This window comes from Mchenga conophoros, linkage group LG8, assembly GCF_057382185.1.
Source record: "Mchenga conophoros isolate Kocher_MC1m ecotype Shallow Benthic linkage group LG8, M_conophoros_male_GT1.1, whole genome shotgun sequence".
NCBI lineage: Eukaryota > Metazoa > Chordata > Actinopteri > Cichliformes > Cichlidae > Mchenga > Mchenga conophoros.
The window spans coordinates 24782220-24798113 of NC_140533.1; the positions used below are offsets into that span (position 1 = coordinate 24782220).

Here is a 15894-nt window from a genome sequence, read left to right on the forward strand (position 1 = left end):
TATACTTTTCGCAGTTACTCTGTGATCCCATGGCCTCCCTCAGCAGCAATGAACCATTTCCATTTCTTTAAAGGAACTATGAACATCAGAATGAATTAACCGCAACAAGCGTGCAGGTCCTCACATTGTGCTTAATTGATTGGTTGAGGACTAATATAGCTTATCTTTTTACCGGGAGCTGAGACATGCTGCTGTTATTTCACAACAGAGCGAGATGAAGGAGAGGGAGGCAGAGAGGATGTGTGGAGATTAATGTGCCCATCTGCACTGTGCAGACTCATATTCCTCAGTGCAACACTCTTGATACCTTCATCTCTTCTGTTGTTCTCTGAAGACAGCTGTTCTTTCCGCATGCAGGGTTTTTATTCTTCTTAATGTCAGATTTTCTTAATCAGACATTTATCACTCACTTTTAGAGCAAACCAAAGCTCTGTAAACCTACTTCTGCACTGAAGGAGATCTTTCATGCCCACAGGAAGAAAAAAAAACAATGTCCTCCTTTTCGCTGTCTCATAGCAGCGACGCAACCTGCCCTAATTTCTGAGGTGCTACATTGGGGTGTGTTCAAATATTTAGTTTAGTGCACCAGGCCAATTATTTTTCAACCTCTCTGTCTGCTCCAGTGGCAGAAGATCAAAAGCCAAAAAGCCATCCGCCATGTTTACCTTGTTAACATGTACTTTTCATGGACTTCAGTGACAGTAATTTAGCCCACTTACTATAAAAATCTCTCACACATCACACTTGTTCACACACACACAGCAGGGATGATGTTGATGCTATGGCATTACCGCTGATGCGATTTGGCAGTACTGGGGCACGATTCCTGCTGAATGCCCTAAAATTTTGCCTCCACTGTGCCCCCATCCCTACGTTCTGTCTCTATAGTCCTCTTAGCAATCACTCCAGCGACTCCCTCCCCATCTCCCAGATCTGTAGTTGGGTCTCACCCTCACACGCTCAGTCACACACACTGAGCATGTTCATTTGGGGTGTGTAGACTCCATTCATTTCCCAGTGAGTGTAAAGTCAAGCTATTCTTGTGCTTTGTAAGCAGAGATATGAAGCTGTGATCTTGTGGTTTTTTTAAAGCCAATTTTTCTTCTTACAGCTGGTCATTTTAGGGGTTGCCACAATGGATCATGTGCCTCCATCCCACCCTAGCAATCCACCTCTATCCCACCAACCTTTTGCATGCCATCCTTCACTACATTCATGATTTTTTTTGTGATCTTCCTCTTCTGCTGCTGCCTGGCAGCTCCATATTAATCATTCCTTGTCTAGTAAATCCAACATCATCCAACTTATGGAGCACACGCACTGATAACACTCAATATTACCCCTTTGATTTCTGTCTGTTTGATTTAAACTCACAATTCTGATACTCTCTTCAATTTCACAACACTGTTTGCATACTCTTCCTTGAAGATTATTCCTACTCCATTTCTCCTCCTATCTACACCATGGTAGAACATTTTAAATCCACCTCCAATACTCCTGGCATCACTTCCCTGCCATCTGGTCTCAAAATATATCTACCTTCCTTCTCTCTATCACATCAGCTAGCTCTCTCCTTTTACCAATCATATTCTGTACATTTAAAGTCCGTACTCTCACCTTCACACTCCTGCATTAACCTTTTGTTTCCATTGGAACCCTGTTGGACAAAAGCACCAGAGGTGGTCTTTGTTAACCCAGAACCTGACTGATTGGGTGTGGAAATCTTATTCTTGATAATCCGCATGTTTCATTTGGAAATGATTTTATGCCAGTTCCTGATACAACCGTACCATGTAACCGTCACAGTTTGGCTAGGTTTAGGCAACAAACCACATACTAATCTTTATTAAAAGGTTAGGTTTGGGTTAAAAATAAAACTTCAACTATGTTAACAATGTTTTACAAAGTCTTTCTGGCAGAAAACCTTTAAAACAAAAGTCTGGGTGAAGCTAACTATATGTAGGCAGAGTGTTGAAACGCCAAATCAAATGGCTCAGAAGAGCTAAAGGAGCACATATTAGCTATCAGCTAATAACACAATGCTTGCATAGGAATATAATAACAATTTTAATCACTACAGCTGGTTCACAGACGTCTTGTACAGGCTGTACCACACAGAGAGCCATTCATTTAGTCAGAGAATTCCTTTAAAATCCACCACTGTGTATACATGTTTGAGAGGTCCAGTTTGGCAAGTGGAATTAGTGGAGGCGATGCCTCGCAGGCAGCCGGCTACAGCACACTTGTCAATCAAAATAGTCACACCACTAAATGTCAGCCTTAAAAAAGTTGAAACAGGTGAGATATAGAAAAATAAATAAAAAATCAACACCCTATACGGTTGGAACCAGCCTCATGTGGCCATTAGAGGAACTGCAAGTGTTGGCACTTGCTCTTTTTTTTTAGCCTTGGAGTTTGCCAATTGGTCAACGTATAAAACTGCTCTAGCTTACAAGATAGTGATGTAATTTGGAAATTCAAAGGAGACTCTATTTATAGTTTAAATAACCAGAACAAATCTGTCGTTTTTTGCTAATCAAAAAATTCTGACGATATGCATCATTGTCAGTTACACCCAGATATATTGCTTCCCTGACACAATACGACATGTTAGTCTCGGTCTTTACACAAAGAAACCTTCACATGTCTCGTGTCATATATTTGCAGGTCTGCTGGGCAGCACCCGTTTCATCGGCTCTTCCCGAAACTACAGCACCCTGCTGTTGGAGGAGGAGGCCAGGCTGCTGTATGTGGGAGGCAGAGGAGCACTCTACGCTCTCAACACATCCAGCATCTCCACACCTGCAAACCTCACAGTGAGTGCCAAGTTGCTGAGAAACACATAATTGCTGATGTTAAGACAGAAAAGCCCATTTCACGAGTTTTTCTCCCATTCGAAGGAGGAGAAACTAATAATAGCCTTTTTGAGATTGAGCAAATCCCATTGTGTTCCACCAATTTTATGGCTATCGGATTAAATGCACCAGGCATTTATTCAAGGGTTACTGAAGTGAGTCAGAACTTAGTGACGCAGCCAGAAAATTAAGTCTGCTGTCCTTCTCTTTTCCTCCCCCTGTTTATCACACACATACACACACATACTTTCTTCTCTCTATCTGTTACTTTCTTTTCTATCTATAGGGCTTTTTATTTATCTGTTTGCCTCTCTTTATTTATTTAGCTTACGGAGTCATCCTTATTACCCTCCCATTGTTTGCAGATTGATTGGGATGCTTCCCCTGAACAGAAGAAGCAGTGCCTAAACAAAGGCAGAGACAATCAGGTAAAAGGCTGCAGCTTTGTTTTCTTCTCGGAAAAATCTCCCATCTTTATTTATTAGGTTAATATTGGAGAGCACAAGTGCAACTGCTCCATTTTGTGATGCTTGTGACAGCAATGAAACATTCAATACTTCCAGTTGTTTTGTAATTTCGTTTCCCTGAAACCCTGAGACACTAAACTGGAGGTTGAGGATTTAAAATAAATGGCACTCATTCATTCATTATTTTTATAAATTAGACCATATACATTAAGTAGAGGTTTTCTCCATCTTTTATTTGTTGTAGAGCAAACAAAAAACAAGATGTCACTAGAAAGGTCTGAAACTTCTGATTGACTGGGATTTTCTTTTTTTGGCAAAACCATCTCAAAGAATAACAGCTTGTTACAAACAAGGTATGCAGGAGAGGATCAGAAGACCACAGCGGGTCCCATTCCTGTCAACTAAGAACAGGAAACTGAGGCTAGAATTCAGAATAGAAGATTGGAAGAATGTTACCTGGTCTGAAGAGCTACGTTTGAATGTCGCAGCAGAAATCGTGACTCATCAGCCATTGTTTAAATGCCAGAGCGTATCTGACTATTGTTGCTGACCATGTCCATCCCTGTATGACCACATGATATCCACCTTCTGATGGTTGCATCCAGCCATGAAATGGCATGTGACAAAGCTCTAATTATCTCATACTGGTTCCTTGAACAGGACGATGAGTTCAGTGTGCTCAAACTGGCCGTAACAGTCTCAATCCAATAGAGCACATTTGGGATGTGGTGGAACTGGAGATTCACATCATGGATGTGCAGCAAAAAATCTGCAGTGGCTGTGTGATGCTATCTCGTCAGTATGGACCAAAATCTCACAGAAATGTGTCCAGAACTTTGTTGAATCTGTGCCACAAAGGATTAAGATAGTTCTGGGGGGGAAATGGGATCCAAACTGGTACTAGCAAGGTGAACCTGTGTGCTTTCCAGTTTGGGCTGCCTTAGCTGGTGAATTTTATTGAATATAGACAGATTAGCACCTACTCCATTTAAAACAGTCACATTTCAAAAAAAAAGTTGGCAATAGATTCTCATGATGACCAGTGACAGAGATCATCTGTATCTAATGAAAGAAAACATATCCCCATAAACCTTCAAAATAAGAGCTTCCTGTTTATGGAACCTATTACCATTAAATATATTACTGAGTGACTCTTACCACTTCCTTGCAAGCACTGTTTAAAATTTGTTAAAAAACCAACCAGACTTGTCATCATGCTTAGCTAGTGCATATTTGCCTTTCTTTTTTTCCAGTTTTGTCAGTTTGCCTCCTTTATGGCTTTTTCTTTGTTATCAATAACGTAATGAGAGTTTATGTAACTTCCTTTTGAACTGCCTGTGCTGTGTAATAGCATTAACGTCATCTGTATTGTATTTGATTTATTTTGCATGCTTCCTTCTCTGCTCTCTAAAGCTTTTCCTCCCTATCTTTGAAAGGTTATTCTTTTATGTTTTATTGTTTTTAACACCCGGGAAACAAATTTATTGACTGATTATTATGTATTGCCGCTGAGAAAAACAAGCAGATACACAACAAAAAACAAATCACTTCATTTTACTGTGTTCTCTGCAGACAGAGTGTTACAACCACATCCGCTTTCTGCAGCGATACAATGAGACTCACCTGTACGTCTGTGGAACGAACGCCTTCAGACCGCTCTGTGCTTATATCGTAAGAGATCCTGGGTTTTTTATGTCAAGTAAAATTGTGACAAGAATTGAAATGAAACAACTTATTATGTGTTCTCAATCTTTTTTTTTTTTTTACAAGGATGCAGAGCGTTTCAGCTTCTCCTCAGGTTTTGAGGAAGGCAGAGACAGGTGTCCGTATGACCCAGCAAAGGGATTCACTGGCCTCATCATAGGTAAGTCCAAATGCAATTTATTTTATTCTACAAACCATCCTGCATTATGTTTGTCCTTGGGGATCTTATTTGTAAAGGCCTCTGGGCAGTAAAGGTTTACTGTTCTCACACATTATGGTGGCATAGTGGTGCGGAGGTTAGCACATGTTTGGAAGGATGTTCTGAGTTTTAATCTGCTGCTCATCTGTGGAATTTACAATTAAATCAATGAAATATTGATTTCCCATCCTCACCCATCCATTGGTGTCCTGGCTCCACACTAAATTGGGTTATACATTGGTTTATCTGTCTCCATCTGCACTTGTGGACACCTGAGAATCACCTCAACTTAACTTGGAAGTGTTTGGACACAGAAAAAAAAATCACCAGCTGGAGGGAGAACGGATGTTCAAGCCCAGAACCATTTTGCTGTGAGGGGACAATGCAAACCTCTGTAACAGCATGTTGCTGATATGCATATACACAGCATATTACATAATTTTTTATATAACTTGAATACTTAGTAGAACTCTAAAATCTAAGAATGAATGCAGTTTCCTTCCAGCAGTTCTCTGTGCCTCCAGTCTTTTTCATGATTTTTTGCCTCATAATCCTGTTGCTGTCCTCGTAGTCATTTCCATTTATGACTTTTTGAAGTAGTTTCGGATTTGACATTTTGCTTGCCCTTTGCCAGAATGATTTGCTTTGCTGTCTCATCAACACATCAGCAAATGACCTTGACTTTTTGGATTAAAGCTTTGGAATCTGGACTTTCACAGTAATTTCCTGTATCCTGCATTTAGGTCCTCTTTCACAGTCTGTCACCTGATTCTGCACTTTAAAATCCATAAGAGAAGTTATGGAAAATATTTTATATTGTTTATCATGCTGATGTCATAGTTTTGAATGAAACTCAAATCCATTTTCAAATACTTTGTTAGAACTGTGCTACTGTGAGGTTATAATTAGGCCCAGCAGTGTTTTTAAAACTTCTAACGTCATCATACTAAGGGTCTGTGAAGACTCATCAAATCACAGTGGACCCAGAAGGGCAAGGGGAACTTGTGGGATTTGTTTCAAATGCAAGCAAGGTCACAATTACGTGATTTTTACCAACTCAAACGGCTTAAGTCTTTAATTAGTTTTGCTGGAAATGTGAATGCTCCCTCATGTATAATTGCTTGACAACCATCATGAACATTTTTAAGGATTACAGCAAGCGTTAACTGTGCAAAAGTGCACCCTGATTTTTGGATTAGATCACACTTTTAGATGTAGCATAGATAATCAAACACTGTCTTTATTAGACAGTTTAAGCATACTAAATTTTGTCTAATTATCGTTACAAATACACAAGTCATAGGTCATACTGTTTCCACTTCCTCTGCAGTCCACTGAATGCTTTCATTTACATGTGATTAAACTTTGATATCTCAATATCTTTCTTTTTTAATCCATTTGCCACCAATTCATGCTTTTAATCTTTTAATTAGATGGTGAGATGTTCACAGCCTCTCAGTACGAGTTTCGCAGCTCTCCAGATATTCGCAGAAACTTTCCATTCCCCACACTCAGGACAGAGGAGGCGCCCACCCGGTGGCTTCTGGGTAAATATAATCATTCATATGTATGTACATAATAGCTGCTGTAAGACGCTAGTTCAAAAAGGATGGTGTCCTTTTTCCAAATATTTCAATTGGGTTTTAAATTGGATTTAACTAAAAGTAGTAGAAAGGCAATATACCAATTGTAATTGTATTGCTTCTTGTGTAGAATTTTTTTTCTCTGGATGGACAGAATAGACGAATAGATGTGATGATAATGTGACATAACTAGCATACAGCAGTATTGTATCTCATCTTCTTGTAACAGCACTTCAATCCATTTTAAACTACCTCACACCCAAACAAGATCTGATATTTTTTTGTAGATATATTTTTTTCTTTGCATAGTAGAGTTTGAACTTGCATTTGTGCATGCAGTGGCAGTTTATGTTCATGTTGTTGTCCCAGAGTCCAACAGACTTTTCTGACTGATATGGTTTTCCGCATATTCAGCTATATTCAGACATTTCACTTTATTTTTTGAGTCTTTTATTGATATTTTATAGTTTACTGATTCCAATATTCATTGCAGTTTCATATTGAGAAACATCATTTTTAAGCTATCAAACTATTTGCCGCATACATTACAGTCGAAACTTCTTCCTCATTTCTATTCTGAATGAGTCAGCCTCTTTTCCTGCTTTAAAAAAACTCCCATCAAGTTATCAATGAATGTAATTAGTTGTATAATCGCAGTTGTGGCTTTAATTTTGTTTTTTTAGTATTGCATAACTTTTCTTCCTTTTAGTGTTCAAAAATAAAATAAACAATAACAACAATAAAACATTTTATTTATAGTTGCTTTCAAGACACTCAAGGACACCTTACAAGCAATTAAATTGCGAATTGTTTATTTATTATCTGCATTTCATACAGCATTCCTGTGTTTTGGGTAGTGGGGTTGCAGTTCCTCTTTCAGTAGAATATTAATAGACCAAACCTCATTGCTATGTTGCACATTTTTATTACATCAGATGTTTTTTTGTCATAAAAAAACAACAGATTCACTTGTAGAATAAAAATCACAAGGAAAAAAATTGCACCGCATTGCAGCTCTAACTGACTTGGTTGTGGTGGTTCAATCATACTTAAAGGCTCCATCTTTAGTTTCCAAGGAGACACTTTCTAGGCTGCTAATAGGTTTCTTTTTGGACATGTGGATGTGTGCGTGTGATGTGTTTGTGTTTGTGTGCACAGAGGCAAATTTCGTGGGATCTGTGCTGCTGAAGGAGAGCATCAACAGCTCTATCGGTGATGATGACAAGATTTACTTCTTCTTCACTGAGAGAAGCCAGGAGCAGATTGCCTACCCGAGCCAGACCAAGGTGTCCAGGGTCGCCAGAGTGTGCAAGGTCAGAAAGACCAGTTAACCCAAACACTGCTATCTATAATCGCATTAATGCTTTCACTGGGTTTGAAACGGCTTTACAAGTGCCTGCAAGGTCACAGAAAGAAAGGGTTGAAACAAGAGAGGGTAAAAGTTACCAATCATTCAAAGTGAAAAATGGTGGGATTATTGAATGGTTTTTGTCAGTTGCACAGAATGAATGTAAATGGATTTCAGAGGACGTTCTTGTTTCTCAATGAGCTGCCACGCTCCTCTCGCTGTAATATCAATGCTAAATCAGCCAGCAGTTGGTCGTCTCTAATCACAGTTTCTTCACTGACAGAGGTTCTCTCTCTGTGCCACTGTTGCCAGGCAAAGTACAAGTCCACAAACCTCCACCTCCAATGGCAAACCCTCCCCCTTACTTTATTGCCATATCCCCATCTTCAACTCCGCCTTCTCCTGCTCTTCTTCCTCTACTTCCCATCTCACCTCATTTCACTTGCTGTCAGCATTCCCAGTCTAGACAGCATGCCCAGCAACCATTCCTAGAGGTTACTCTTGCTCCTTTTCCTCCCGCTTGTCATTTATTTTAGCCATTCATGGGGGTATAATTACCATCACGGTGTGCTTTTGTAGGCATCAAAAGAGTAAGTCAATGACTCAGCTGGTGAAATGAAGCAGTTGTGTTTCATTTTTTGTGATCCTGTGAAAAGGATTTAAGTGAATGAATGAGAGAACACTAACAGGAAAACCTACTGAGCAGGAAATTTTTCAAAGATTTTGACATGGTGTGAATTCTCTGTTATGTACTTGTAGAGTTTTGTTTCCTTTTTTTAATATATCATTTACTAATGTTCATACTTTCATTATTATTTCTCTTTAGCTTTTTTTTCTCTAAGTTGTGCTTCCTTGTCTCCTCTGTCCTACGTCATCTTAGTTTCAATTCCTAAAATGCAACAGGAGGAGAGAGGACAGAAGGAAAGAAGTGGTTTGCCAGAAGAGCTGTACTTGAGGATGCACAGGTTTATAGAGGAATATGCTGGAAAATATACAGTAAATAATCGCTGAAAGATGATATTATAAAATACAGCAGTAGTTTATTGTTTTGTTTGTGCATAACAAAAGAATTTATGGTGCAGCTGTGCCACACGTCTTTTTGACCTTGTGCTGCTGTTAGTTTTATAATAATGTTTCGAAGCTTATCTTGGGAAGATGTTATTGTGGACACTGACATGAATGCAATGTGGCTTCAAAGAGAAGACAAAAGCCAAAGTAATGGCTCTAAGGGGAATCCAAATTTTTAATCAAAAGAGGAATTAAACAACCAGTGAAACACGCAACAGAGCACAGTACAACTATAAGGAACTCTGGAACGCTTGATAATCAAGATTATTTGAGTGTACTACAGAGCAAGCTATGTTGAGCATAAAGTCAGAATTTTTTATGTCACAAAATTGGCTGTCTTTTTATGTGGTTAAATCACCATGGTAACATGTGCTGAACGCATAACCTGGTTGGGAGGAGGCTATGGTCAGTTTCAGCTTAAAATAGGTTTTCCGTGAATTTTTAAATTACATTTGTTAAACCTACTATAGATTCTCAGCTGGGTGAATAGAATAGAATAGAATAGAATAGAATAGAATAATCCTTTAATTGTCCCACAAGGGGAAATTTGGTTGTATCAGCAGCAAAAAACACACATATACAAAAAGAACAGGACACAGAAAACAAACAAAAACATGAATGTGTCATGTATGTCCAAGTTTTTAAGCAATATATTACTGACATCATGAGTTAAGTAAAAACTGTCGTACTTGACTCTACTCTGCTGTTAAGTCTGTTTTGCACTGCTGGAATAGCAGCGTTATTCTTTTGTCTTATTTCCATCAGTATTGCATTTTACTGTTACATCTTTTATGCTCCTTTGTGTTCTTTATAAACATTTATCACCATTTTATTATCAACGCTTTCATCTGATAACGTGTCTGATTGGTGTAGGTGTCACTCATGGGGATCATGTTGTGCTGAAGAGTCAATATGATGTGTGAAACGCTCCTTTTTATGTGAGCGTGCACAGAGCCAGGCAGAAAGCCCAGCTTAACACAGAATGTTGATAACTGCCATTGTCACACCCCTTATCCCTGACTGGGGTTTTAGGATTTGTCAAGCCTGCTAATACAAAGTAAGCATGGCTGTGTTGAACTTCCTTCATGGTTCCCAGGCAAGTTGCAAAGGGGGGTGAGTGCTTAGCAGACTGGACTCAGAAGAGTGATTAGGGAATAAGTAACAGGGATGGAACATACATGCATTTAGGGTAAATGGCATTTATTTGACATTGATGTGTCAAGTTTTAATTGTGTGACAGCAATGGCACAGTTAATGGTGTAGAGAAAATGACTAATAGTGCTTAAAAGTGCCAATTTTTTAATTCATTTTTCATATAGGCTCATAGTCCACATTAAATTCCCTTAATAGAGAGTAATAAATGATCTGGCTCTCTGTGTGTTGGCCCTGTGATGGACTGGCATCACAGCGTCCGGGATGTATGCTGTTTCTCACACCATGAAAGCTGGGAAAAGTTCCAGCCCCCTTTGACTACTAAGTTAGATGAATGGTTGAAAAAATAGAGATAAATGGGTGGATGGGGGGTGAGTGAATGATTACCGGTGTCCATGTAATTTTATTCATACAATACAAACAGCAGCAGCATGAGTTTGTTGCTTTTCAATTATGTATACAGTACACAGATAGTCTGGACACTATTTTCACTGTAAGAGTTCATTGAAAAAAAGCCTCATGTTTTGGATCTTTTAGTATGAAAAACAGGTTGCTAAAGGTTTAAACACCCAGTATTGATTTTCACATCGCTGTCTGCTGTTGGTCTTTTCCCTAAGTGTCTCTGCTGCTTTGCTGAAAAAACACATCATTTTATTTCCATTAAAATGATTCTCAAGGACCTCTGTTGAGGATATTTCTCTCTCTTTTTGTCCTGTTTCCACTGGCATTGAATAATAAAGTTGTAAAATACCCCAATACCCCTGTGTTGCTGCAAGCTTTTGTCCCAAAAGCTCATTAAACAAATGCAGGGAGCTCATTTTTGAGCATTTCTTGCTCTCTTACTTTTCAAACCCATATACACACTCACTGTGTCTTGTCTTCATTCTCACAGCATTCGAAAGTAGTCATTTCTGGAAATAAGGTCTGGGCTCTTCCTCTCCCTTCACCAGCACTGTGGAGTTGTCAGAGCAGTCGAGTGTAATAACTCAGTCTGAACTAGGCCACGGCAGCACATGCAGATGTCGAGTGGTCCCCAGCTCAGCCCCCATGGCGGCCAGGCACCACGCTGGTTGATGGCAGATCCACAGATAGTGACGGCTCTGGCAGTAGCCCCTGGCCTGAAACCACTGACGACTTGCCATTTTTGAGTTGCCTAGCCGGTTGTCCTCTTCTGCTTCTCACTTCCCAGCCAGACAGCTTCTACTTCCTCGCCAGTCATGCCTACTTTAACAAAGAAGAGACATGATGACATGAAAACAAGACCATTGCAAAAAGCAGAAATAGGTGCCAGTTTGACATTATTTAACATTTTTCTTGCTATACATCTCCAGTAAAGAGAATGGTGCTGTAGTTTTAAGTTGTTGTTGTTGTTTTTCTCAGTTGTATTTTGAGAATACACTGCAGCACAGGCTCATCTAGGGTTAATTCCCCCTCTGGTATGCTTGGATTCTTCACTATTACTGCCTTAAATTTACCTCATGACAGCCCAGTGACCCTGACTGTGCGTTGATTGACAGAGACTGTAATCTGCCATTGCATCCCTTTAGCTCTTCCCACAGTAATAACCTGCTATCATCTCTGTAAGAAATGCTTATTTGTTGCTTTCAAGTCTCTACAGATTTCCTTCTGTCAAATGAATGAAATTTAAAGATTGGATTCATCTGTCTGCACTCCTTTTCGTCTCTTCTTTCATTCGTCTTGTGCCATAAATTGAATTGGTATTATTGACAGAACTGCTCCTAAGGTTTTAAGTGTATATCTTATGTTGATTTACTTTGGCTTTCTTGTGTGGGAGGCCAATGCAGGCAGAGGCTTTTGATGAACAACAGATGTCCCCTAAAGCCACAAATAAAGAAAGATGAGAACCTCTAATACAGACAAACAAAGAAAAAATCGAATCCATCTCTTTTTTCATCTTATCTAAATGAGGTGTGCCAAATTACTCTTTTAGGGAGAAAAATGTCTTACAGCCTTACCTCCCACTGCTTCTGAAATGCAATCAGAGAAATGTGCTACACTAGGGACACTGAGTTTGAATACCAACATTCAGCTCCTCCCTATATATTCATTATATCTGCATAATCTCAATTGGATCTAATCTTTTCTTATATAAATGCACTGTTTGTGCATCACCCGCATCATTAAAATCATTGTGTTGTTTATCTTTACATCAATTAATTCCACCTCTGTCTCCTCTCTCTGCAGACTGACTGGGGAGGCCAGAGGACTTTGCAGAGGAAGTGGACCTCGTTCCTCAAGGCTAGAATGGTGTGCTCAGTCCCAGAGTATGAGCTGCACCTCAATATCCTGCGTGACGTGTTCGTCCTGCAGGAGCGAGACGCTCGCAGCAGCATTTTTTATGGTATCTTTGGTCTGGAATGGTAAGAGCTGATTTTGACTCATTTATGCTCTACAAACATGTAGTTTGGTTTTTTTTTGCATGAAAGAATATTGTGATGTATTAGATCAAACTAGAAACTAGTGATTAAGATCATTAATTCATGTATGTATGCTTGTTTCTATAAAAAACAAAACATTTTTTGTAATCTATAAATTAAAACTTCAAGTTATTATCAAATATCAACTTACAAACCCAAACATCTGAGAACATTTGTAGAATTCATGCAAAGATCCAAACTTTGAGAACAATTTTCAGAATATTTCTTGGTATAGCAAGAAGCATCAACTTCCTGAAAATAACTACTGAGAGCCAAACTCAAAGCCCTCAGCACCCATTGCATATGGGCAGCAAACAATTTTATGGCTTTGAACCATAGATGGATGTCTGAGAAGTGAAGTGACGAAGAGTGAAAAATGAATCTGCAAACTTTTTAATGGTTACCAAGGGCGCAGCTACTCTAAGAAGTCTATGAGAAAATGTCCAGTCTTTGCTGTTAGTGTGGCCTCAGTAGACTGTTTTGTGAGAAGTCTACAGTCTCAGCTGCCCACTTCCAATCCATATTATATGCAACATGGTATTTAATTGGTGCATTATGGTCCCAACATTACTGTAAACTAAAAAAAAGATCATCTGTCACTGTCTTTAGTTTTCTGTCAGATCTTGCCAGAATATTTAACTTTTCTAATATTTGGTGTGACTGTGTCATTATATCTAATCAATGGTTGAGAAAAGGAACTTACTTAATTTTCCAGTATTTTTAAACCAAGCAAAAGTCTTGACCAAGAAATAGTTTCCCCAGCCTGTTTTTTTTTTGTGTGCGGGGCTGTCACTGACATGTATTAGCTTAATGAGGTACTGTAATTGAGCTGGTCAATAATGCACATAGTTAAAACTTTTAATAATCACTCAGTGGGATAAGATGGTCAGATTTAAACATCCTTTGTTTAGGACCATTTCAGGAGCTCGAGTCCAGTGAGCTGAAGCTTTAAAAATAAGGTTAAATGTAATGGAATATAGTGCAGTGTGTGTAGGAGGGGATCCCATAAATCTGAATGCTTATCTGCATTTCTCCTCTCTGAACTCAGTCAAGTAGTTTTAAAGTGGAATGTGCAGCATGTGAAAACAGAATATATCTGCAGTCAAACACTGTTTGCTCAGTGGTTTTCCTTTTTTCAGATGGCTTAATTATACAAACTTTTTTGTTTTCTGTTTATTTTGTTGTTTCTGAGCTACTTAGGTTTTACATTTAAAAAAGGTTTTAATGAATAACCTGCCAGCCTCTGAGTATCACACTAATTTACAATTTAAACACTCATTTAAACATTCAGCTCTGAAAAAAAAAATCTATTTGGAAGCAGAAAGTGAACAGATGTGAGTGTATAAAACTTGGGACTGTGCCAGTGTGTCCGCCTGTGCTTGGATGGCCAAAACTGTGTGGACACTACACTCAATAATGACCGTTATCCTGTTACTATAAGAGGTAATGCAGCCTAGCCGAGGGCACAATCTCCTAATCAGACACAAGAGATTTAGTGAGGACCAGGACTCATGTCGTGGGATAAAGTCAAACTCGCACCTTTGGGATGTTTAAGTTCATTCTAAAGATTTTGCATGAGGTTGTCAGAGCTCTGAGCAAACCATCCAAGTTCTTTTATTCCAAAAGGGGAAAATTATTTCTTTATTGCATTGTGTTGCATCAAGACGTAAAAAACAGAGAAACAAGAATGTGATATTCAGCTGGAAGTAAATGTGATGTTAATTCCTCTTTTGAGAGACCACGAGATCTATTTTATTCAGATGATGAACAAAACGATGTTTCTTCCCCAAACATGTAATTCAGAGATTAACTAATCAACCAATAATCCTTTAACACGACTCAATTAAGTCATTAAATTAAGTAAAACTGCTTGTGGTTTGTGCTTCTCTGTTTGGGGTATTTGCTGCTTTTCCCTGTGTTATGTCGTCACATACTAAATATTGTTGGATTTTACACTGGCTGTCAGACAAATCCAGCCATTTCAAGATATCTTTTGGTGCTCTGGATCTTTTCTCTACATTCTGACACCGTCAAGATTAGATGATTGATCGTAGAAGTAATCGGCAGATTAACTGATAATGAGAAAAAAGTCATTCTTTCAAATCCTAGGTGAGTTCTTATCAACAGAAAGCCAAGCTGCGGTGAGAGCTGATGTGTGTGTGCGTGGGTGTGTGTGTGAAGATGACGCCTGCCAATGGAAAATGTGATGTGATCTGAGTGTGTGTTTATGCTGATATGCAGAGTCATGCTGCATAAAACTGTCCCAGGGGTGTTTAGATTCTGATGGTGAGGATAGCATTGCAATGAGACATCTATTATCTATTTCTCCTTTGCTTCTTTCCATTTTCCCACTGCTGTAGTTTATTGGATATCAGTGTGTGTCCTCTCATTCACTGCAGGACTGCAGTTCATTCTTTCCGTCTTTCTTGCCCTTCATTTCTTTTGTCTTTTTTTTTCCACTTTTGATCACTTTCTTTCGTTCTTTCTTTATTGCTAACTTCCTTTCTTTTTTGTCTTTTGGTGGCTTTTGGGCCGGCGCAGTGGTCGCCCTATGATAGCTGGAATAGGTTCCATCTGCCTGACAACCCTGAATAGGATAAACAGAAGATTGATGTCTAGTTTCTTTCTTCATTGGTTGCCAGCTTTCTTTCTTTGTTTCTTGTTTCTTGGTTGTTGCTTTCATGTTTTTATCTCTCTGTCTTGATTACTCTAGCCTTCCATCTTTTGTGGTTTGCAGTTTTCTAGGTGTCCTATTTAGTTGTTGGCTTTCTTACTTTTTTCTTTTTTGGTTGCGTTCATTCTGTTCTCTTACGTTCTGTTTTGTCTTTTGTTGCTTTTAATTTCTTTCTTTTGGCCATGTCCACTCTAATACGTTGAAAACGCATCTTTTTCTCTCCGTTTTGGCCTTCCGTCCACACTGAGACATTTTTGGTCAAAGAAAACTGAGCTTTTTGAAAACGCTTTCCAAAGTGGATAGATTTGAAAACGCCATTTCCGCGTCGCAGTGTAAACAGCGAAACCGGAGCCTTTTCGAAAACGGTGACACATTTAAGTCATGTGACCAATTAAACTAAGATAGC

General features: G+C 38.9%; 1 protein-coding gene across 1 annotated transcript in view; it reads left to right on the plus strand.

Annotated features, from left to right (window-relative positions):
- sema4gb (sema domain, immunoglobulin domain (Ig), transmembrane domain (TM) and short cytoplasmic domain, (semaphorin) 4Gb) overlaps nucleotides 1-15894 on the plus strand; it is a 55856-nt gene that overhangs the window by 27625 nt on the left and 12337 nt on the right. The window contains exons 3-9 of the mRNA XM_085285166.1: nucleotides 2668-2816; nucleotides 3221-3283; nucleotides 4895-4993; nucleotides 5093-5186; nucleotides 6659-6772; nucleotides 7967-8121; nucleotides 12582-12757. Coding sequence (XP_085141292.1) covers nucleotides 2668-2816; nucleotides 3221-3283; nucleotides 4895-4993; nucleotides 5093-5186; nucleotides 6659-6772; nucleotides 7967-8121; nucleotides 12582-12757 — 850 coding nt within the window. The remainder of the gene's footprint in view (nucleotides 1-2667; nucleotides 2817-3220; nucleotides 3284-4894; nucleotides 4994-5092; nucleotides 5187-6658; nucleotides 6773-7966; nucleotides 8122-12581; nucleotides 12758-15894) is intronic.